Source organism: Bos grunniens, chromosome 7, assembly GCF_055505025.1.
Source record: "Bos grunniens cultivar Pamir isolate PY7600 chromosome 7, Bosgru_T2T1.0, whole genome shotgun sequence".
NCBI classification, from domain to species: Eukaryota; Metazoa; Chordata; class Mammalia; order Artiodactyla; family Bovidae; genus Bos; species Bos grunniens.
In genome coordinates this window covers 6,518,107-6,542,163 of record NC_141171.1, presented here as the reverse complement: position 1 = coordinate 6,542,163, position 24,057 = coordinate 6,518,107, and the positions used below count along the sequence as shown (strand labels likewise).

General features: G+C 46.2%; 1 protein-coding gene across 4 annotated transcripts; it reads right to left on the bottom strand.

Annotated features, from left to right (window-relative positions):
* Positions 1 to 10,541: 10,541 nt before the first annotated feature.
* SMIM7 (small integral membrane protein 7) lies at positions 10,542 to 23,083 on the bottom strand. Of its 4 annotated transcripts, none has more exons than XR_015166535.1 (5): positions 22,429 to 22,718; positions 22,277 to 22,329; positions 19,932 to 20,025; positions 18,029 to 18,119; positions 10,542 to 11,636 (listed from the first exon to the last, which is right to left on the bottom strand). XR_015166535.1 is itself a non-coding variant. In XM_086408636.1 (5 exons), exons 2-5 carry the CDS (start codon positions 22,512 to 22,514, stop codon positions 11,621 to 11,623), a joined length of 246 nt encoding a protein of 81 aa, XP_086264762.1. In that variant the 5' UTR covers positions 22,515 to 22,862; positions 22,945 to 23,004; the 3' UTR covers positions 10,542 to 11,620. The 4 variants fall into 4 exon arrangements, 3 of the variants coding, with proteins under 3 accessions (XP_086264762.1, XP_086264763.1, XP_086264761.1); XM_086408636.1 differs by lacking the exon at positions 19,932 to 20,025 and adding an exon at positions 22,945 to 23,004 and having other exon boundaries at positions 22,429 to 22,862; XM_086408637.1 differs by lacking the exons at positions 19,932 to 20,025; positions 22,429 to 22,718 and adding exons at positions 22,821 to 22,862; positions 22,945 to 23,004.
* Positions 23,084 to 24,057: the final 974 nt, after the last annotated feature.

The following is a 24,057-nucleotide window of genomic DNA, read 5'->3' as shown; positions in this document are numbered from 1 at the left end:
CCCTTCATAGAAAAGCGCTAAATTCCTTCACTTTAGATAGCAGGTTTCCTTTAATTAACAATAATCTCTTTATGTTCAGGCTACGTGTCCATTGTTGTACAACTTCATAACCTGGCTCCTCCCCTTGCTTCCCTGGAGCTGCTCTCTCAGGGTTTCTTGAGAGGCTGTCTCCCGGGCTTGAAGTCCTAAAACTTCCCATTGAAAAAAACATAACTGTCAACTTTCAAGTTGTGACTATTTTTAAGTTGAGAGGGGCAAGATGATGACTGTGGTCCAGAGCTCAGGGTTCCCAGACTCATGGGGAAACACAGGAACCTAATCAGGTATAAGCCATTTCCCTAAAGAGCAGATGACGGTCAAGGGGTTTTGTGGAAAATCAAATGAGGAGACTGACCTCTGGGGGTGGGGCGGCAAATGGAAGCAGATGGAAGCCAGGAGGAAAGATTCCCAATGTAACTTCTCAGAAACATACACACAAAAACACATGCACAGGACCAGGTCATTTATCAAAATTTCTTCTGGCCTTTCCTGAACCTTCCATGCACTTTTCAGCTTTTCAGCATCGCTGAATCACAAACTCCCAAGTGAAAGTACAATTTTGATGCAAAGTGGTCAAACCTGGGATCACCCATCCCCCATCCCCACCCACCATCCAGGCAACTATAGTCTACTTGCCTTAAAGCAGAACTGAATTATTGCATCAGATGGCCCAGACAAGAATCTCTTATCTCAAAGCAACTTTGAGGGGGAAAGGTCAGGGGACAAGCGCAAGCAGGTTCTATTGGAAGGGTCTGACCTACCCAAACCGATATGATTTGAGATCTCGCTTGCCCTGAGAACGCCTGATCTCTGCCTACCACTCAGGCTCACGGGTGATGACTGCAGAAAAGGACGGAGGTTCTAATAAGCTCTATTTGCATCTTTTTCCTTTTTAACCTCAAAACGCAGTGTTGGTTTTCCTCATGTTTCCTGGATGCTCGGATGTTTACTTCTTTGTGGTTTTTCTTTTCTTTCCTGATTACACGAGTAATAGATATTTGCAGTATAGACAATTAGTCAAGTACAGCAAAATATAAGAACGACTTAAAAATCATCCCCTGATGGGTACACGGAATCTCTGCATTGGTCTACTTCTGTGTGCATTTGAAATTTTCCATGAGTTTAAGACAAAAAAAGGGAAAAAAGAAACCACTCACCCAGGCCCATGTGTTTGTGTGGTTTTGTGTGTGGCAAATGCAAGTTCTGTAGTTAAGAGATGGTGTTGTCTGCAAAACCAAAAATTTTTACTGTCGGACAGAGTAACACCCCATGCCTCAGGCCCCCACTGATTTGATGTGATGTGTTCTGTCTGAATCCTTTACAAAACCCATGGATGGTAGCGCCTCTGTCCATGGAATCTCCCAGGCAAGAATACTGGAGTGGGTTGCCATTTCCTCCTCCAGAGGATCTTCCCGACGCAGGGACTGAACCTGTGTCTCTTGCATTGGCAGGCAGATTCTTTACCGCTGAGCCACCTGGGAAGCCAGCCCCCAAGACAGCCCTGTCCTAATCCCTGGAACTTGTAAATAGTGTTTGATGTCCAGGGAGAATTAAGATTGCAGATGGAAGGAACGGGGCTTCCCAGGTGGCCCTAGTGGTAAAGAACCCGCCTGCCGATGCAGGAGACATGAGAGATACAGGTTCAGTCCCTGGGGCTGGGAAGATGAGGAGGGAATGGCAACCCACTCCAGTATTCTTGCCTGGAGAATCTCATGCACAGAGGAGCCTGGTGGGCTACAGTCCATGGGGTTGCAATGAATTGGACACGACTGAAGGGACTTTGCACACATGCCTAAAAGGAAGGTTGCGACTCTGCTGACCTTAAGATGGAAAGATGTTCCTGGTGTAGCCACAGCCGTCTTAAATGGGGAAGAGGGGAGGAGAAGAGTCAGAATGAGAGAGAAGGCATCATGAGAAAGATCAGACCAGCCCCTGCTGGCTGGGATGACAGAGGAAGGGGCCATAAACAAGGATGCAGAGAGCCTATAGAAGCTGGAAAAGGAAGGGAAACAGATTCTCCCCTACAGCTTCCAGAAAGAACCAGCTCTGCCAACACCTTGATTTTAGCCCAGTGAGATTCATTTTGGACTTCTAACAACATTCAGAAAACTAAGATCATGGCATCCAGTCCCATCACTTCATGGCAAATAGATGGGGAAACAGTGGCAACAGTGGCTGACTTTATTTTTGGGGGCTCCAAAATCACTGCAGATGGTGACTGCAGCCATGAAATTAAAAGACGCATACTCCTTGGAAGAATAGTTATGACCAACCTAGACAGCATATTAAAAAGCAGAGACATCACTTTGCCAACAAAGGTCCGTCTAGTCAAGGCTAAAGTTTTTCCTGTGGTCATGTGTGGATGTGAGAGTTGGACTATAAAGAAAGCTGAGCACCGAAGAATTGATGCTTTTGAGCTGTGGTGTTGGAGAAGGCTCTTGAGAGTCCCTTGGACTGTAAGGAGATCCAACCAGTCCATCCTAAAGGAAATCAGTCCTGAATATTCATCAGAAGGACTGATGTTGAAGCTGAAACTCCAATACTTTGGCCACCTGATACGAAGAGATGACTCATTTGAAAAACCCTGATGCTGGGAAAGATTGAAGGCAGGAGGAGAAGGGGACAACAGAGGATGAGATGCTTGGATGGCATCACCGAGTCGATGGACGTGAGTTTGAGTAAACTCCACGAGTTGGTGATGGACAGGGAGGTCTGGTGTGTTGCGATTCTTGGGGTCGCAAAGAGTTGACCACAACTGAGCAACTGAACTGAACTGAACTGAACTGAACCTCCAGAACTGTGAGATAATAAATGTGCTGTGTTAGGGCTTCCCTGGTGGTTCAGGGGTACAGTCTGTCTGCCAATGCAGGAGACATGGGTTTGATCCCCAATCCAGGAGGATCCCACACACTGTAGAGCAGCTGAGCCTCTGCACCACAAGTTCCGAGGCCTGTGCTCATAAGTGTGAGGTGATAACCTCACTGTAGTTTTGATTTGCATTTCTCTAATAATAAGCAATATTGAGCATTTTTCTCCCATGTATTTATTAGCCATCTGGATGTCTCCTTTGGAACAAAGTCTGTTAAGTACATCTTCTACCCATTTTTTGGATTGGGTTGTTGGTCAACACACCAGAAAAACAAACCCAAAAAAATTATTTAAAAAAAAATTATTATTTTTTTTAATGCCTCAAAGCATACTATTTTAGCCAAGTAGATGAACTAATAGCTGTTGAGTATCTACTACAGCCCAGACCCTTGACCATCTATTATGGACTGAATTGTGCCCCTGTCCAAATTCATGTTAAAGCTGTAAAAGGCTACGTCAGGACACAGCAAGAATGTGGCAATCTGCAAGCTGAGGAAAGGGGCCTCACTGGGAGTAACACTGCTGACATCTTGCTCTTGGACCTGCAGTCTCCAAAAGCTATGAGATAAGAAATGTCTGTGGTTGACGCCACTCAGTCTGTGATATTTCGTTACGGCAGGGAGAGAAGACAAAGACCTCATCTCAATTAAGCCTTACAAAACCCTGTTGAGGATGTCTTTTAATAAATGTACTGGACTTCCCTGGTGGTTAAGAATCTGCCTGCTAGTTTAGGGGACAATGGTTTGATCTTTGGTCTGGGAAGATTCTACATGCCGTGGGGCAAGGCTTTGTGCCACAGCTACTGAAGGTCAAGTATCTAGAGCCAGTAAGAGAAGTTACCACAGTGAGAAGCCCACTCCCCTCAGCTAGAGAAAAGACCACTTGCAGTAACAAAAACCAAATTAATACATAAATATTAAAATGATTACTTAAAATGTGCTGGCCCTAATGAAATGACCACATCATTCCACTGAGTGCCTGCCCCACATCAGGCAGGTTACAGACACGTGTCAAAGCTCTCTCCTTTGCTGTCTCCGTATCACAGACAAGGACGTGGGGGCACAGAGAAGCCAAGATGCAGCCCCGAGTCACGGTCTGTCAGTGCCAGAGCCAGGGGCTCAGCCAGATCTCCACCGTGCTTTCCGCTGCAACCTTCGTTACCATCTTGTTTCTGACTCACACAATAAACTCTAACTAAATGCACCATGCTTTACTCCCCCTAAAGTAACTTCTACAACCTTTCCAGCACAGTCACTCTTGCAGCCCATGTGTGCAAAGTCACTTCCGTCATGTCCAGCTCTTTGTGGCCCCCATGGACTGTAGCCCGCCAGGCTCCTCTGTCCATGGGGATTCTCCAAGCAAGAATACTGGAGCGGGTTGCCATTTCCTCCTCCAGGGAATCTTCCAGACCCAGGGACTGAATCCAAGTCCCTTACGCCTCCTGTACTGGCAGGTGGGCTCGTTACCTCTAGCACCACGTGGAAACCATCTATACCACTAACAGCCACTGACACTAATGCAGACTAGACACAAACGAGTAAGAGCCACCCATGATACATCCTTTTTGTTTTTAATTGTCCAGTCCCGGGACGGGCAGGCAACCCTTCTGTAAATGGTCAGCCAGTCAACATGTTCAGTTCTGTGGGTCAAATGGTCTCTGTCTCAAGGACTCAATTCCGTCCTTGCGGTTTGAAAGCATCCACTGATGATACACAAACAATTGGGTGCGACAAAGTTCCCATAAAACTTCATGGATGAAAAAACATGAATTTCCTTTCCATTTCCGTCTTGATTTGCTTTTCAACCACTTAAAAACATACGATTCCACCTCCTAGACCACGAAGAGACAGGTGGCGGGCAGCAAGAGGACAGGAGGGAAGCCAGGTGTGGGAAGCAGCTTGCCAAGCCCTGGCCCAACCACAAACCAACCAACTGATCGGAAAGAAAGCCATGGGCCGACACTGATGAGCTCTTGCTGTTTTTTACTGAAAAATGTAGATTTTGAATTTCCAGTTTGCTACAGATCCTTTCGCCCAATTTCTCATCCAGGAACACTTGCTATTAACCAGACTCCTTTCCAGGAACTCTCAAGTGCCAAAAATGGGCTTGAAGGGGATAAAGTGCCTTCCTCTGCATAATGAAAATCAAGGGAATGGTGAAAACAAACCCCCAGGTAGAATTTATATCTTTTCTTTAAAATATTTATGTTTTATTTTTATTTATATGGCTATGCTGGGCTTTAGCTGAAACATGTGGAATCTAGTTCCTGGGCCGGGGATCAAACCCAGGCCCCCTGTGCTGGGACCATGGAGTCTTAGCCACTGGACCACCAGGGAAGTCCCCCCCCAACCCCTTTTTTTAAATAGCATGCTTTTTGCTTTATACACAAACAGCACATGTCTTGCATCAACATAGGAAAACATCAGGTAGTTTGTCAAATCTTTCATGAACTCAGATTTGGTTAAGAAGGAGCTAGTGAAAATGCTTGACATGAACAGGAAATGCCTCCCTGGCTTTGCAAATCTAACCACTTCAGAGGAGGGCCAATCTCATTATCACATCTCCTGCAGCTGCTTAAGAGGAATCCCAGGGAACCCGGCAACGATTTACCCCCTAACTATCCAGGGAACTAAAATTGGGTCTGCTCTGTGAACCACCAAGGGAATATTTCATGTAAAGATGGGCTCCATAAAGGACAGAAATGGTATGGACCTAATAGAAGCAGAAGATATTAAGAAAAGGTGGCAAGAATATACAGAAGAACTGTACAAAAAAGATCTTCACGACCCAGATAATCACAATGGTGTGATCACTCACCTAGAGCCAGACATCCTGGAATGTGAAGTCAAGTGGGCCTTAGAAAGCATTACTACGAACAAAGCTAGTGGAGGTGATGGAGTTCCAGTTGAGCTATTTCAAATCCTGAAAGATGATGCTGTGAAAGTGCTGCACTCAGTATGCCAGCAAATTTGGAAAACTCAGCAGTGGCCACAGGACTGGAAAAGGTCAGTTTTCATTCCAATCCCAAACAAAGGCAATGCCAAAGAATGCTCAAACTACCACACAATTGCACTCATCTCACACACTAGTAAAGTAATGCTCAAAATTTTCCAAGCCAGGCTTCAGCAATACAAGAACCGTGAACTTCCAGATGTTCAAGCTGGTTTTAGAAAAGGCAGAGGAACCAGAGATCAAATTGCCAACATCTGCTGGATCATGGAAAAAGGAAGAGAGTTCCAGAAAAACATCTATTTCTGCTTTACTGACTATGCCAAAGCCTTTGACTGCATGGATCACAATAAACTATGGAAAATTCTGAAAGAGATGGGAATATCAGACCACCTGACCTCCCTCTTGAGAAACCTGTATGCAGGTCAGGAAGCAACAGTTAGAACTGGACATGGAACAACAGACTGGTTCCAAATAGAAAAAGGAGTACGTCAAGGCTGTATATTGTCACCCTGCTTATTTAACTTATATGCAGAGTACATCCTGAGAAATGCTGGGCTGGATGAAGCACAAGCTGGAATGAAGATTGCCAGGAGAAATATCAATAACCTCAGATATGCAGATGACACCATCCTTACGGCAGAAAGTGAAGAACTAAAGAGCCTCTTGATGAAAGTGAAAGAGGAGAGTGAAAAAGTTGGCTTAAAACTCAACATTCAGAAAACTAAGATCATGGCATCTGGTCCCATCATGGGAAATAGATGGGGAAAGTGGAAACAGTGACAGACTTTATTTTTGGGGGCTCCAAAATCACTGCAGATGGTGACTGCAGCCATGAAATTAAAAGACGCTTGCTCCTTGGAAGAAAAGTTATGACCAACCTAGACAGCTTATTAAAAAGCAGAGACCATTACTTTGCCAACAAAGGTCCGTCTAGTCAAGGCTATGGTTTTTCCAGTAGCCATGTATGGATGTGAGAGTTGGACTATAAAGAAAGCTAAGTGCTGAAGAATTGATGCTTTTGAGCTGTGGTGTTGGAGAAGACTCTTGAGAGTCCCTTGGACTGCTAGGAGATCCAACCAGTGCATCCTAAGGAAATCAGTCCTCAATATTCATTGGAAGGACTGATGCTGAAGCTGAAACTCCAGTACTTTGGCCACCTGATGTGAGGAACTGACTCACTGGAAAAGACCCTGATGCTGGGAAAGATTGAAGGCAGAAGGAGAAGGAGACGACAGAGGATGAGATGGTTGGATGGCGTCACCAACTCAATGGACATGAGTATGAGTAAACTCCGCGAGTTGGTGATGGACAGGGAGGCCTGGTATGCTGCGGTCCATGGGGTTGCAAAGAGTCAGACACGACTGAGCGATTGAACTGAACTGAACTGAACCGAGGATGGTTAACTATCAAGGCAAAGGTGGAAAGCCAGCTGGTATGAGGTCAGCTGCTGTTGCCTAAGACAGTTATCTGGGTGGAGCTGAAAACCTCATCCTGGCTCACAGATTAAGCAAATTTAATCTGCTTAAGTGCCAGACACTGCTCCCAGTCACAGATGACAGGGACTTAGAACCAAGTTCTTTGGTATGTATGTTAAGTATTATGTATGTATGCATAAACAATACATACCATAGGAGCAAATGAATATTAACAAAAACAAGAAGTAAGGTGCCTAAGATGCATTTCTGGGGGTGGGGGCGGTTCTTAGCCTAAAGCTGTCAAAATGTTTGTGTTTTTTTATATGTAAGTTGCAGCAGTAGCTATAAGTTTAGTCATTTTACCATCCTATCTTTTTTGATATCTGGGTTTTTAATTGAAGCATAGTGAATTTATAACGTTGTGTTAGTTTCCAGTGTACAGCAAAGTGATTCCATTATATATATATTTGTGTGGTTTTGTATGTGTATTCCTTTTCAGATTCTTTTCCATTATAAGTTATTACAAGATATGGAGTGGAAATTCTTTTTTAAAGTGACTCCAAAAACCCACTAGGGATGATACACTGAGATGTCCACTGCTGTGTTATTTATAATACTCAAAAACTAAAGACAACTCAAGTCTCCATCAGCTGGGGACCAGTTAAATTAATTATGGTATGTCCACACAATGGCTTACTTACAATTAATAAGAATGGTATCATGGGGAAAAAAATGCAGAAATGTGGTCATATTATTAGGTGAGGAAAGCAGGCCAGAAGATACACAAATAACCATTTGTGTAGAGTAAAATGTATCCACCATACCCAATGCACATGTGTGGAAAAGGAGCCAGAAGAATGCATACCCAGAGAGATACTCCCTGGGGGAAAGTGATTATGGGTGATTTTTCCCCTTATAGCAAAGCTGTACTTCATAATTTTTCTACAATGAACGGGCATTGGGAGTAAGAAACTTTAAAAGAAAATAAAACAAACAGAAGCTATGGTGGTGGCACCTGACAAGGGAGCCCTCCTGGGTGCTCTGGGAATTAGCAGTGAGAGAAGCCAGCAGAGCCACAACAATGGTGCCCACAGTGGCGTTTATAACGGCGGACACAGCACAAGTTCAAAGTACATGTGAGAGGGCCAAGGTTAGAGAGATTTATTGAAGCTCCATGGGAATTAAAAACGAGAACAATGAGACCTCTCTGGCAGCCCAGAAAATATGAAGGAAATGATGCTGAAATGAAAACAGCAGAGGCTCAGAGATACAGAAAACAGAATTATGGTTACCAAGGGGGAAAGGAATTAATTAGGAGTTTGGGATTAACAGATACATACTACTATATACAAAAGAGATAAATAACAAGGCCCTACTGTATAGCACAGAGAACAACATGATGGAAAAGAATCAGAAAAAGAATGTATAGATACGTATACAACTGAATCATCTTGCTATCTACCTATAACATTATAAATCAACTGTACTTAAAACAGCAGAACCCAAACTGCCTTATCCACTGTAGAAACTACCAATATGTATAAGGAAAATGCTAGAAAAGGAATGGGAAGACATAAAAGGTCTTCCATGCTGGACGTTGTTCCCAATTGTTTGAAATCATGTGGGTGCTCTTTTCACAGTCTGTGTGGGGCTGTCTGAACGAGACAAGAAGGGGGAAACTCAGGCGGCGAGGGCACACGTGTGCTGAATGCCGACCGTGCCGCCAGCCCAGCACTTGGCCCACCTTCAGGTCGACCGCACCTGACAGCTAACCCGAGAGCACACCGCATGGCTTGGGGGACCCGCGTTCCCCAACTAGGGATTGAACCTCGGGGCACAGTGGTCAAAGTGCTGAAAGTGGTCAAAGTGGTGAAATCTTAACCACTAGACTGCCAAGAAACTTCTCCCCCTTTTTTTTTCCCCCAAAGCCCATTTTCAAGATGTAAAAACTCTTTAAAATGGCTTAAGGGAAGGCTTACAGGCAAGAAGCAATCAGTCAAGGAAGAAGGAGCTTCCAGGGAAGCTTTCATGGAAGAGGCAATCAGTCAAGGTCCCGTTAGCAAGACACAGAGATTGGATTTGAACCCACATCTTCAGACTCAGAACACCAGCACTTGCATGCTGTAGGGTCCTATGCATCCTAAACTCAAACTCAGGTAACCTTTGGTGCTAACGTGGGTTCCTGAAAAGCTTCCTGAAGATACAGATCCACGAGCTGCCACTTTAAAAATGTATAACAGCCTTTGATGTGCGTCCCCCAAAGCTCCATTGCTCATAAGAACTGAACAATGAGATAATAGTTCTCCAGAGAAAAATACAACTATTGAAGCAAAATCTCAATGACAGCATTCTCTTCTCTGAGTTCGATTCATCTCCACGATGCACAAATGCCTCGCTTCATTGAAACCTCAGCATCGGGTCTGAATAAGGCAAAGAGGTTTCCTCGCACCATTCATATGGCTTGAGGACTGACCAGCCAAGATCTTGGCACGTCTGTTCCTGCTGACGAGAATACCAGCCTGGGTGAAGCTCAATTCAGCAGCCCCATTCCCCGCAACTTACAAACCATGGGATGATGCTCAGCCTGGATTTGATCAGGGAATAAATGACAGAAGCAATGAAGTATTGAAAGTGAAAGTGAAAGTGAAGTCGCTCAGTCGTGTCCAACTCTTTGCGATGCCATGGACTGTAGCCTACCAGGCTCCTCCCTCCGTGGGATTCTCCAGGCAAGAGTACTGGAGTGGGTTGCCATTTCCTTTTCCAAATGAAGTCTTGGGATGGCCAAAAATGAAGTCTTGGGATGGCCAAAAAGTTTGTTTGGGTTTTTCTGTAAGATGTTGTGGAGAAACCTGAAAGAAACATTTGGCCAACCCAACAGAATGAATTAGCTAAGCAACAGAATAAGTGATTGCGACCTGGCCTAGCAAAACCCCTCCATCATCTCTCACTCATTCTACTCTTCCAGGTGCAACCCATCAAAATCTTAATCGCCCAATTCTTGCCCAACATATACTGAACAAAATCTGAAAAGGAATATCTAACGATGCTTCTCTAACTTTTTGAAAGCCTCCATAATAAAACAAACCATAGGTGTTTCCCAACAACTCAAACTGAAAGTCAACTTCTATAGTAGAAATTAATACAACATTTTAAATCAACTCTACTTCAATAAAATAATTTTTAAACAACCCAGTGACAGTGACAAAAAAATAATGAGTAAAATACAAAAGTCAACTTCTTGGTTAAAAAAATGTATAAACAAAAGGCCCTTTTTAGAAATGAGCTTTATTTTCAATCCAACTTAGTTCTAAAAGCCTGCATATTTATTTTTTCCTCCCACCAGGTTACCTAGAAGCTTGGATTTCACACATCACAACAAATAAATCAAACACCTGCAGGATCCAGGTGCTGACCACCAGACAGCCATGTTGGTGATAAAATTCGCACTCGGATTCAAAGAAGCTTCTGTGCAAAATGCTGTATTTCCTCAAATGAGGCTTATAGTTTGTCAATCTTGATATCATCCACTTAAAAAGCAGACCCCCCGAAACCAAGCTTTCAGAACTGGATCCCAGTACCACCACATAAATCACTCTCATTCTAAAAACTCTACAATTAATGGTCCCCAAAAGTTACTTTAATAGAGGGCTTCCAGGCAAGGCAAAGTTTCTCATAAAACCCCCATCCACCCTGCCAACTGCTCTGCACCTCTCTTCCATGGGAACCAATAATACTTCACCCTCGAAGTCCTGGGGCAACCTTAGTGGTACCATGTGGCTGAGTACGTCGAGCACAAACCATTGTGATGGGGAAGGAATCTGGACACTGACCCAGCAACAATGAACTTGCTCAGTCATCACAAACACAGTCCAATAAGAGGCTGCATCAAACCGAAAAGCGAACCTTTCTGCTTCAGATCCCTGGTAAGAAAGATTTTTACAAATCCATATAACTCGAACCAAAAAAGGATGGTTATTGAAAATAAACCAAGAAAGACACAGAAACGGGTTTCCAGGGAAAGCCTGGTAGAAGAGAGATTCTGCTCTGATTAAATAGGTTCTTTTATCTTTGGGGAATGCAACATTATCCCAGCCCTCTACATACACTCTCCTCAGACTCCTTAAGTAGACAGCATTTCAAGGCAGCGATCAAAGAAAACATCTTTGTAAAGAAAACAGCGATGTGGCTGGGAAACCATGAGCATCTTGGCGAACATCTTTTCCACCCACCACAAGCTTGGACTTTCTGGGAAGGTCAGTCGGTTTCTGGTCAGAAACATTCTTGAAGTCGTCAGGAACGGAGCAAGAGAGACTCAGAAGGTGTGTTCTCGGTTCTGCATCTGGAGCTCAGGAACCAAACAGCCTGGAAAAATTAGAGGGCAAACCTCCATGAGGATGGGAAGCTGTAGGCCTGAAAACGCTGTCAGGAAATATTTTCTGGTTACCATTACTATGGGCTTCCCAGGTGGCACCAGTAGTAAAGAACCTAGCTGCCAATGCAGGAGACTCAGAGAGGCAGGTTCAATCCCTGGGTTAGGAAGATCCCCTGGAGTAGGAAACAGTAACCTACTTCAGTACTCTGGCCTGGAAAATTCCATGGACAGAGGAGCCTGATGGGCTACAGTCCATGGGACCGCAGAGTCAGAAACACACTAAGATTATTTTATACCATTTTCTGATTTTACAAGTAACTCTATTACACAACAATGTAAACACACTTAACACTCAACTGTACACTTTAAAAAAAGTAACTGTTCTAAAAAGTACCTACATTTTATTTGAGCCCATGCTCTATCACTGCAAGTCAGTGGTGACTTTCATAAATGAAAAAGACCTTTGAGTAAACAAGTATTAGAGAACTGTTAACTGAAAAACTCTGGAACAAGAGACGCCTAGAAACTGTATAAATGTTCATGAAGTTTGAGAATGGGTATATAGGTTATGATACAGGCCTACAGGGGAAAACTACAGAGTTGTTAAAAATATACACAGCTGACTCTTGAACAACACAGGTTTGAACATGTACCAGACCACTTATACGTGGGTTTTTTTTTTTCAATAGTTTCAATAGTTTTTTTCAATATTGTTTTTTTTTTCAATAGTAAATTCTGCAGTACTCCAGGATCTAAGGTTTGGTTGACTGGATTTTTCAACAGGAAACACTGCACTGCTACATGACCCAAAGCTGGTTGACTGGATTGTTTTCAACAGTAAGGACTGCAGTACCACACGATCCAAGGTTGGCTGACTGTGGATTTTTTTCAACTGTATTACTGCAGTACTACACAATCCAAGGTTGGCTGAACCTGTGGATGCAGGACTGCCGATATGGAGGGCCAACTGTAAAGTTACACTTGGATCTTCAACTTCGAGGACGGTCAACTCCCCTAACCCTTGTGCTGTCAATGAATAGTATAAGGGAATTCTCTGTATTATCTTTGCGACATTTCTATAAACCTAACTCTTTCCAAGATAAAATGGTTATTTGAAAAACTAACAGATGGGGAAGGAACAACTGAGTCACACCACATACAAACGAGAGCAGCTGGATCCCCACTCCACACCATACACAAAAGTTAACTCAAAATGGATCACAGACCTAATTATTAAAACTATAAACGTTTACAAGAAACTTGTAGGTGAAAGTCCTTGTGCCCTTGGGTTAAAAAGTGAAGTGAAAGTAGTATCTGACTCTTCTCGACTCCCGGACTGTAGGCTCCTCTGACCCGCCTCTGTCCACGGAATTCTCCTGGCAAGAATACTGGAGTGGGTTGCCATTCCCTTCTCCAGGGGAATCTTCCCGACGCAGGGATCGAACCAGGTACCCCGCATTGAAGGTGGACTCCTTATTGTCTGAGCCACCAGGAAGCCTTGGATGAGGCAATGACTTCGAGGCTATAACACAAAAAGTACAAGCGACAAAACAAACAGACACGCTGCTGCTGCTGCTGCTGAGTCGCTTCAGTCGTGTCCGACTCTGTGCGACCCCATAGACGGCAGCCCTCCAGGCTCCCCCCTCCCTGGGATTCTCCAGGCAAGAACACTGGAGTGGGTTGCCATTTCCTTCTCCAGTGCATGAAAGTAAAAAGTGAAAGTGAAGTCGCTCAGTCGTGTCTGACTCTTAGCGACCCCATGGACTGCAGCCCACCAGGCTCCTCCATCCATGGGATTTTCCAGGCAAGAGTACTGGAGTGGGGTGCCATTGCCTTCTCCGAACAGACACACTGGACTTCATCAAATTTGTAGAATTTTGCGCTTCAGATGACACCATCAAGAAACTGAAAAGACAATTCACCAAATGGGAGGAAATACTTTCAAATCATTTACCTGATAAGGGACTGGTATCTAGAACGTAAAAAGAACCCCTACAATTATAACTTTAGTAATAATCCAACTAAAAACTGGTAAAAGATCTAAACAGGCATTTCACCAAAGAAGATATACAAATGGCCAATGGTTCAATGTCATTAACTGTCAAGGAAATGTAAATCAACCTTCATATCCATTAGGAAGGCTATAATCAAAAAGATTGACAATAACAAGCATTAGCAAGGTCATGCAGAAATTGGAACCGTCAGACACTGCTAGTGGTAATGTAAATTGCTGAGCCACTTTGAAAAAGAGTCTGGCGGTTCCTCAAAAGGATAAATATAGTTACCATATGACCCAGCAATTCCACTCCTGGGTATATACCAGAGATTTGAAAACTTAAATCTGCATAAACACTTGTACACAAATGTTTGTATCAGCATTATTCAAAATAGCCAAAAAGTGGCAACATCTCAAATATCCACCAACCGATGCACAAACTGCGGCATCTCAATACAATGGACTATTATTCAGTCACAGAAGGAAATGAAATAGTGACACACGCTACAACATGAAGAACGGAGAAGACGTTATGCTGAATGAAGGCAGCCAGACACAGACAGCCATAATGACCCCACCAGTGTGAAATATGCACGACAGGCAAATCCAGTAGAGACAGAAAGGAGATCAGTCGCTGCCTAAGGGTGGGAAAGGGAGGAATGGGAAGGAACTGCTTAATGGGCAGTGGGTTTCCCTTGTGGCAGGTGAAAACATTCTAGAATTAGAGGTTATGGTTGCACAACCATATGAGAGTACTACCAGATACTGAATTGTGAAGACTGACTTCCACTTTTTACTTAAAATCTTTTTCCATGGTTTGACACTTTCCTTTTCTCCCTATCTTCCCCTGCCCATAATTTTTTTACGAATATTTCAACATAAAGAAGAGTTAAAAGGACAGTTCAGCAAACACCCACAAACACACGACCTACATTCTGCAATTACACTTCACTTTACCATGTATCTATCCGTTTATCTACCCAATTATCCATCTACATAATTTTGGATATGTTTCAAAGTTGCAGATATCAGTGCCCTTGGTCTCTAAACATTCAGACACCTTTCTCCCTGTGAAGTGAAGTGAAGTGAAGTCACTCAGTCATGTCCGACTCTTTGTGACCCCATGGACTGTAGCCTACCAGAGCTCCTCTATCCATGGGATTTTCCAGGCAAGAGTCCTAGAGTGGGGTGCCATCGCCTTCTCCACTTCTCCCTATATTTCAAGCTTTTTGTTGTTGTCGTTCAGTCACTATGTCATGTCTGACTCTTTGTGACCCCATGGACTGCAGCACGTCAGGTTTCCCTGACCTTCACTATCTCCTGGAGTTAGTGCAAACTCATGTCCATTGGGAAAAGGCAATGGCACCCCACTCCAGTACTCTTGCCTGGAAAATCCCATGGGCTGAGGAGCCTGGTAGGCTGCAGTCCATGGGGTTGCTAAGAGTCGGACACGACTGAGCGACTTTTCACTTTTCACTTTCATGTATTGCAGAAGGAAATGGCAACCGGCTCCAGTGTTCTTGCCTGGAGAATCCCAGGGACAGGAGCCTTGTGGGCTGCCGTCTATGGGGTTGCAGAGTCGGACACGACTGAATCGATACAGCGGCGGCGGCAGCAGCATGTCCACTGAGTCGATAATGCCATCCAACCATCTCATCCTCTGTCGCCCCGTTCGCCTCCTGCTCTCAGTCTTTCCCAACATCAGGGTCTTTTCCAGTGAGTCAGCTTTGCGCATCAGGTGGCCAAAGTATTGGAGCTTCAGCTTCAGCATCAGTCCTTCCAATGAAAATTCAGGGTTGATTCAAACTTTTTAGGACTTTTAAAAAATTTCCAACTGAGCTCAGCTCCAATAATTACAAAAGTGAGTGCACAGAATACTGAACCATCCCCTTGGACCCGCTGACTTCCTCAGCAGTCACAGCACGGTTACCTCAGTGGACAGGCTGGACTAGATCCTTCCGATTCCTCACTGGCAGTTGCTTCCCCCACTCACTCATTCAGCATTTATTCAGCGTTACTGTGTGCAAGTCACAATGCCAGAGTGTGACGCTAGAGTGTACCTACAGGTGATATCCCACCTTCTTTACTTTCTAAACATTTTCCTGGGTGTGCGTGTGGGTGGCAGTGGGGAGGCAGAATTCCCTGACAGTCCAGTGGTTAGGACTCTGCACTCTCACTGCCGAGGGCCCAGGTTCTATTCTTGGTTGGGGAACTAAGATCCCACAAACCATGGAGCATGACCAAAAAGAAAAAAGAAAATTCTTTGTAGACATGTTATCAATGATGGTGTCATCACCATCGGTCATATGAGTATCTTTTGAGCTACCTGACTCTTCTCCTATTCTTGGAGATTTAGGTGATTTCCACTTTTCAACATCCTGGAAAAGCTGGTCGCTACCTCCCTGACAGAGCCCTTTCTGGAGAGAAGCTTCCCTCACTCAGAGCACAGGCTGAAAAGAGTTGGCCTAGGTCAGGGATCTATAAAAAGCCACAATCAAAATCAGGATCCTGGGCTACTGGCTAAGCTAGCCTTGGGCTGAGCTGAGAGGTTACAAAGCCTAAGGCTACCATCCTGATGGTCACAAGCCAGCAGGCAAGTAGTGAAGAAAGCTGGTCAGGTAGGAAAGGACGATGAAGCCGATGGACAGAGAAAATGATGAGAACATAGTGAGCTCTCTTCTGCCCCAGAACCTTCACATGCTACTTCCGGCACTACTGTGCCTCTCTCCAGCTCTGTAAATGGCAGGTTTCCTCTGGTTCTTTAGGTCTTGATTTCAACGGCATCTTCTTAGCCTCTCCCTGACCATCCTAAACCAGGAGCCTCCCCCTTCAATTCTCCACCTCGTAATTGATTTTTTTCCTATTTTCTTGCTATGCCCCTGTTATTCTGTGCATTCGCTGAAAGAAAAATGTTAGTCGCTCAGTTGTGTCTCACTCTTTGCGACCCCACGGGCTGTAGGCCGCCAGGCTCCTCCATCTGTGGGACTTTTCAGCACGAATACTGGAGTGGGTAGCCATTTCCTTCTCCAGTGGATCTTCCTGATCCACAGTTTGAACCTGGATCTCCTGCATTGCACGCAGATTCTTAACCATTTGAGCGACCAGTGCGTTCACTGAAGGCAGGGACTGTGGCTGTTTCGGTCTCAACTGTAACCCTGGAGCACAGCCCTCAACAGACACTTGTGAATAAATACTAATAAATGAATGAAGGAGGAGCTCCCCAACACTTCTACTTTCTGTGAGAACTTAGTTATACTTCCTACACTCCTGCAAATTCCTTGATCTCTTCATGAGCCCTCTTTGTACCCAGGTAGGCCTCATCCAAACTCCCCAAAAGGGTCTTTCCAAGCATATTTTTGGGCTTCTCTGGTGGCTCAGACACTAGAGAATATGCCTGCAATGCAAGAGACCCGGATTTGATCCCTGGGTCGGGAAGATCCCCTGGAAAAGGGCATTGCAACTCACTCCAGTGTTCTTATCTGGAGAATTCCATGGACAAAAGAACCTAGCAGGCTACAGTCCATGGAGTTGCAGAGAGTCAAGACACAAGTGAGCAATTAATACTTGTCAGGCATACTTTACAGTCCTCTTTCTGGCCTCTAAAATACTTTCTAATGCCACAGAAACCCCTGCTCACCGGACCTCCTACACCCTGGAATCATCCCCTTAAACAGCTACTTGGTTGACACAAGGACCACCCAGCAACCGCAAATTCAGCATCTCAATGACTCAAGACAGCCAACTTTTCATTCTCTTCCTCTTTAGAGAAAGGACACAGGGGTGGGCCCAGCATGCCCCAGAACCCCTGATTCTCTTGTTTTTTTTTTTTTCCCTTGAGTCTCATAATTCATTAACAGCAGTATTGGAATTATGGCCCTGACACTGACAGGAAAACCAATCCAACTGGATATTTTTCACCTAATGAGAAAAATATAAATAGGCATAAAAAACAGAAATAAATTCTGAATACACTTCTGCTGGCTTCCAGCAGGGTGGGAGCAAAACCCAGCAGCACACTGGTCTCTCAAGCCATATTTTCCACTTTGGCCAACGCCAAGCATAGGCTAAGCACAACAGAGCTGGCAAGAGGTGACGGAGCCACAGGCTCCAGGGAAGGCATCTCTTGGCAGCTCCCGCCAAGGCCCCGGGCATAGCCAGGACTTGGAGAACGCCATGTTCTAATCAAAGCTTCAGCCTGGACTGCAGGGACATAGTCTAACTCGTGTAGACCCCAGTTCCCTCTCAAGCATAGACAGTTACTTTGAAAGCACAAAGTATGACACAGAAGTGCAGACTGGGAGGACAGAGAACGACCATCAACGGGATCATTCTAGAGGACGACACTGAGGACAGTAATGACAGAGGAGACAGGCGGGCTGGACTTACACGATCATGCAGAACATCATGAAGACATTCCACAGGGCGATGAAGACTCGAAAGTATCTGAGGCTCAGCAGGAACTCCCGGATGTTGTCACCTGGGAAGTCAGAAAGCATTTTCACAAGCAGTGCTAACACTTCTGTTTTCACCACTGCAGTGTACTTCTGGGGTCCCTGCCCGCCCCGCACCCACTGCCCCCGTATTCCAGCAGCAGCATGGCTTTTCCTTTGGGCCACCTCTGTTCCCCAACCCTGAGCATGCAGGCTATAGATGCCACTGACCAACCCCCAGAGAGGACCAAGCCCCCAGCCTCTGAGTGGCTCAGGGAAGAGCACATGACCCAAATCTGTCCAGTGAGAGGTGGCCCTGGGACTTTGGCCCCAACTACTGGGAAAGAGGCATCTGCTTTCTGCCAGGGTTGCTGGGCTGTGAAGATGGAAGCCCAATTCTCTAAGGCAAGGGTTGGAAAACCATGGCTGGTCCACAGGCCAAAACTGGCCTCTGCTACCTACTTCTGTATAGCCCATGAGTGAAGAAATTTTTTTTTTTAATAATTAAAAAAAAAAATCAACAAAGCGTTTAGTGAGACACAAGAAATTACATGAAATTCAAATTTTCATGTCTGTAAATAAAACTTTATTAAAATACAGCCATGCCTATTTATTTACATATTGTCCACGGCAGCTTCCAAATCACAGAGGTGAAGTGTTGCACCAGAGACTGATGGCCCACAAAGCCTCAACTGTTCATGATCTGGCCCTCCACAGAAAAAATGTGGGTCAAGGGTCATCTTTATCAGCACAAGCCAGCCTGAGAGTAAAACCAACCCAGGAGGAATAAGAGCTGGGGAGGGTCACGTGCTACAGGTCTGGTGTAAGCCCTGAATACACATGTGTCTGAAGACCATGCTACCCTGGGATGTTTCAATTCGATTTACACATTTTGAGCTGGTTTCCAGGATTTACAACTGAAGTGATAGTGTTAGTTGCTCAGTCATGTCCAACTGTTTGTGACTCCATGGACCGTAGCCTGCCAGGCTCCTCTGTCCATAGAATTCACTAGGCAAGAATACTGGAGTGGGTAGCCAGTCCCTTCTCCAGGGGATCTTCCCAACCCAGGGATTGAAGCCTGGTCTCCTGCATTGTAGATGGATTCTTTACTATCTGAGCCACCAGGGAAACCCCTTACAACTGAAAAAGCATAGTAGTTCAGGCAAGTAAAACGACAGTTCTGCTTTGGTGACGATTTACTCTAGTACACACTGATGCCAAGGAATAGAAACCACTCCAAGGTGAGGGAATTTGGTACATGAAGACTCCAGAGGGACTTCCCTGGCAGTCCAGGGATTAAGAATCTGCCTTCCAATACAGGAGATGCAGCTTAGATCCCTGGTTGGGGCAAGAAGATCCCACATGCCTCAGGGCAACAGAGGCCGTGTGCTGCAACTACTGAGCCCATACAACACACTAGAGAGAAGCCTGTGCACAACGAAAGATCCCACATGCCACAGTGAAGACCTTGTGTGCCACAGCTAAGATCTGACACAACTACAAAACATAAATATTAGGGGAAAAAAAAGATTCCAGAGATCTGGATTCCAGAACCTTCCTCTGGGGTTTTGAGTTGATTACCCAGCCTCTTAAGGCCTCCAGAATGAGATGAACAGATCCAGATGAGGTGCTCCACAAGGGTGGCACCCCAAGTGCCATCCATAGATCAGGGCTGTCTGGGAAGTATGGAATACCGGGCAGGAGCTTGGAAACTTCCAGAGCAACCCAACATGATGGCCACTTCGCGCTGCTGCACCATCCAAGCATAGAAGCAGCACAAGGGCTTGCTCAACATAGTTTAGACAAGTCCAGCACCGTCCAAAGGGGCTTCCCTGGTGGCTCAGTGGTAAAGGACCTACCTGCAATGCAGGAGCCGCAGGAGACGTAGGTTTGATCCCTGGGTGGGGAAGATCCCCTGGAGGAGGGCATGGCAACTCATTCCAGTATCCTTGCCTGGAAAATCCCATGAACAGAGGAGCCTGGTGGGTTGCAGTCCATGGGGTTGCAAAGAGTCGGACCCAACTGAGTGACTAAACAACAGTGTTGTCCAAGTCATGGGGTTAGTGACATGAAACACACCCTCCATAGTGTTGGCCCAGCACGGACTGCAAATGTCAGAGACAGGTCCATCCCCAGGATGTCTGCAAGGCAATGCTTGGTGAGGCCCTTCTCTGAGCCCAGGATCATAAAAATGGCCTCTATCCCTCTCAACAAAGGCTGATTAAAGGCTACTAGTCTAGGGGGTACAGGGAGGAATGAGACGGGTATCCCCGCCCCAAGGACCTCACAGGTAGGACAAACACTAAACAAGTAACCACATAACTGATAATTCACTATGAGTGCCGTGGAGCTATAATGGGGTTCCCAACCTGACATGCGTCAGGAGGGGGGTGGGGTCAGAAGTCTCACTGAGAAAGTGTAGAGGCTCGGATGTTAAATATGGGCAGAAGTTTGCTGCCCTTCCGCATAGGTGACTTGGGCCTATGTGTGCCCCAGTTTCTTCCAATGTAAATAGGGGTGATGCGGGACTGGGAAGTCCACTGCACAGTGCCCATTATATAGCATGCTCTGATAAATGCAGTCACTATGATATCAGGGGTCAACCAAGCAGACGATGGAGAGAGAGGAGCATTCTCTGTGGGGGCAACAGCCCACACAGAGTCCTAGCTTGAAGGAGCCTTGCAAGAAGCCCCCAGTCAGAGGAAAGTCGCTGTTCTGACCATCCTTGTCATCAATGCTCCTGCTACCTCTAAGCTAGAATAGTGCCTTCCACGTAGTGGCGAGCAACGTACACAACTGCTGAATGAATGATGCATGTATGAATGACTGAACAGACGGACGGTCTAGTGACTGAGGGGACAATCTCTGGAGACAGAAAAACCCAGGCTCAAATCCTCATGCTGTCACTGATTTGCTGGGTAGCCACAAAAAAGTTGAGCTACACTTCTGAGCCTCAGTTTCCTCATCTGTAACACAGGAAATGCTCCTTGCCTTTTAGAAACAGAGGTGGAATGAAATACCTGTAGGAAGAACCTAATAAGGCGGCCACCACCAGGCAAGCCCCCGATAAAGGAGAGCTGTCAGACTGTCTGTTCAGATTCACAGCTCCTCAGGGTTCCTGCTGTCCCCATGCAATGCTCCATCATAGCACCCATGACCTTGGCTCCACACAAGGAAGCTGGAGCAGCAACCCCATTGCTATCCTACATCTTCTCCTTTACTGTCTGTTCTTTGTTGAGGAACTGTTTGTCCCACTCTGTGTGACCACAACCCAAAGGCAGGAATTACCTCTGTCTTGTTCCCTGCTGTGTTCCCAGCATCCAGCACAGTAGCTAGTATATAAGAGGAGCTCAATAAATGCTAGGTGGATGAATGGATGAATGGATATAACAGTCAGGTACAGGTCCCATTAGACTCCAAAGTTATACGAGTCATTTTAGCTGCAAGTATACATTCGAGGACCACCAGGGGCCAGGTGGGTAAAATGCTATAAAGATAAGGGGCGGAGGCTGGGATAAGCTAGAGTCCACAGGCCCCACTTCGATGGGGTCCTGCTTCTCAACTCCCATTCAACAGATGCCAAAAGGTCTCTTGATCTCCAAGTAGTAGAATGTTCTGATTTACATTTGAATTTTTATATGATATCTCCTGGCTTATTTGAAAGCTAATCTACTAGAAAATTAATCTAGTTGAAAATTAAACAGGTCTACAGCATTCTGAACCCACTCCAATATTCTTGCCTGGAGAATCCCACAAAAAGGGTCTGTGGGGGCCCTGTGGGGGCTCTGGTTCATGAGGTTGCAAAGAGCTGAACACAGCTGAACGACTGAACAATAACAACAGCATTCTGAAGGTAATACTTATTTGTGAGGATATTCACTCATTCACACTGGAATGTTGGAACTTCAAGGACACAAGGAAGCCAAAACAAGCTGGAACCTCTTTTCTGGAGCTTAAGATCAAGTGTGAGAAGTAGATATTAGCCAGATGATAGCACAGACAGAAGAAAATTATAATTGTAAAAAGTGATATGAATGCTGATCTACGCAAGGAGGCCTGGTAAGAGAAACAAGTGGATGACAAAGATGGGTAGAAGGAACAGCACAAACTCAGGCCACCCCCCACCACACACACTTAAAACTGATGAGAAAAAACTGTCCTCTCCGAAATGTACCAATTTCAGAGTCCTGATAGGAGGCCTTACCTGTGCTGGGCTCCCTCGACTCCTCCCCAAAGCCCTGCGTGTCCTTCTTTTTCCTACAAAGAGAAGCAGACAGCGTCCACTTTCAATAGGACAGACACATCACTTGGTCCCCAGGCCCTGATCCCCAGCTCAGAGGAGAGTTCTAGCCCTACCGCTGGTCTACTGTGACTTCGAGCAGTTCAGTGATCCTCCCTGGACCACCACTTGCCCCGCCAATCATAGCTATGACTACAGCCATTGACGAGGTGGAGGTGGTGGTCCGAGGGTGCCAGATGTGGGGCTGAGGATACACGTTAGGGCTAAGAGATTCTCGGGGGATGGGCCTGAGGCTCTCATGGGTGCGAGCAGAGGGATACCGGGGGAACTGAGAGTCTGGATTTCAAGTTGCGGTGGCGCAGAGGATCTTAGAAGACGGACCAGAACGGAGGCGGAACTAGAGGCCGGGACTTGGGGGCGGGGCCGGGGTCCTAGGGCAGGCTCACGCTTGCAGGGGCGGGGCTACAGTTCCCCCGGATGGAGCCACGGTCCAACGCGGCCTACTCACAGCTTAAAGTTGAGCACCGCCCCGGCGTTCATCAGCAGCGTCCTGCAGAGGAAGAATACGGTTACTTATACCGCCCCCCACCGTAAAGGGCCCTCATGTCCCATCCTCTGGTCCCCCTAATTACCCAAACAGCAGGATGTCCCCGATCATCGTTACGGCCGGAGCGTCCGTCAGAACAGGAAGCGGAAACCTCGGGGAGGGAGGGGAGAGACACATGAGCCAGCCAATCCGGAAGCAGCTCTGGCGAGGGCTGAGCCAATCAAAGACCAAGACGGTCAGGGTCCCGCCTTCTACAGGCCAAGCCCCTTAAAGGAAGAGCCAGCGCCGTTCCTTGCTTGAAAAGTGTTAGTGAAAGTGTTAGTCGCTCAGTCGTGTCCCACTCTTTGCGACCCCATGGACTGTAACCCTTCAGGCTCCTCTGTCCATGGACTTCCCCAGGCAAGAATACTGGAATGGGTTGCCATTCCCTTCTTCCGGGAACCTTTCCGACCCAGGGCTCGAACCCACATCTCCCGCATTGCAGGCATATTCTTCACCATCTGAGCCCCCAGGCCTTGAACGTACCCAAGAAAGGGCGGGGCGAGAACCAGACGTCATCCAACGGGAAGGAAGCATATGAGGGCAGGATTGGGTCACGGATTGGAAGCCTATCGCCCATGTGTGAGTGACCAGCGCTCCACACCACTAGCGCAGCAGCTTTTCCTTCTGCTGGGCTAGGCTCTCAAAGGATGCGGCCTTTGGAAAAACGGGATTTTTTGATCATTAAACTGCATAAGGGAATGGATCCCAACGCAGTGGGCTCTCCCTGACATGTACATCCCGACTGTTGGGTTCCAAAAGGGCCTCCTCCTGGGCCCCACGGAAGGCAAGATCCCCACTAGCCCTGGGCACTATCGAGGGCGGGGGTTCCCACTGAGCGGTTCCCTCGGAGGACGTGATTCCTCGCGGGGGACAGAAGTTATGACTTAGAGCTGGGATCATGACAGATCGATAGAGGACGAGGGATCTGACCGAAAAGACCCTATGGGGCACGGGAGTATGAGGTTCACAAGTGATCCGGTCCCACGGGGGGATGGAGGTCTCGATCCAAGGGCTCCACAGAGGATGTGGGTCCTAACCGAGCCCCACAGGAGTGGGGTCCTGAATGATCCGTCCTGCCTTAGTGGGCTTGAGGAACGGATATCGCCCCCCTCCAAGGAGAGATTCCGTGTCCAACTCACAGTCCATAGCGACCCCG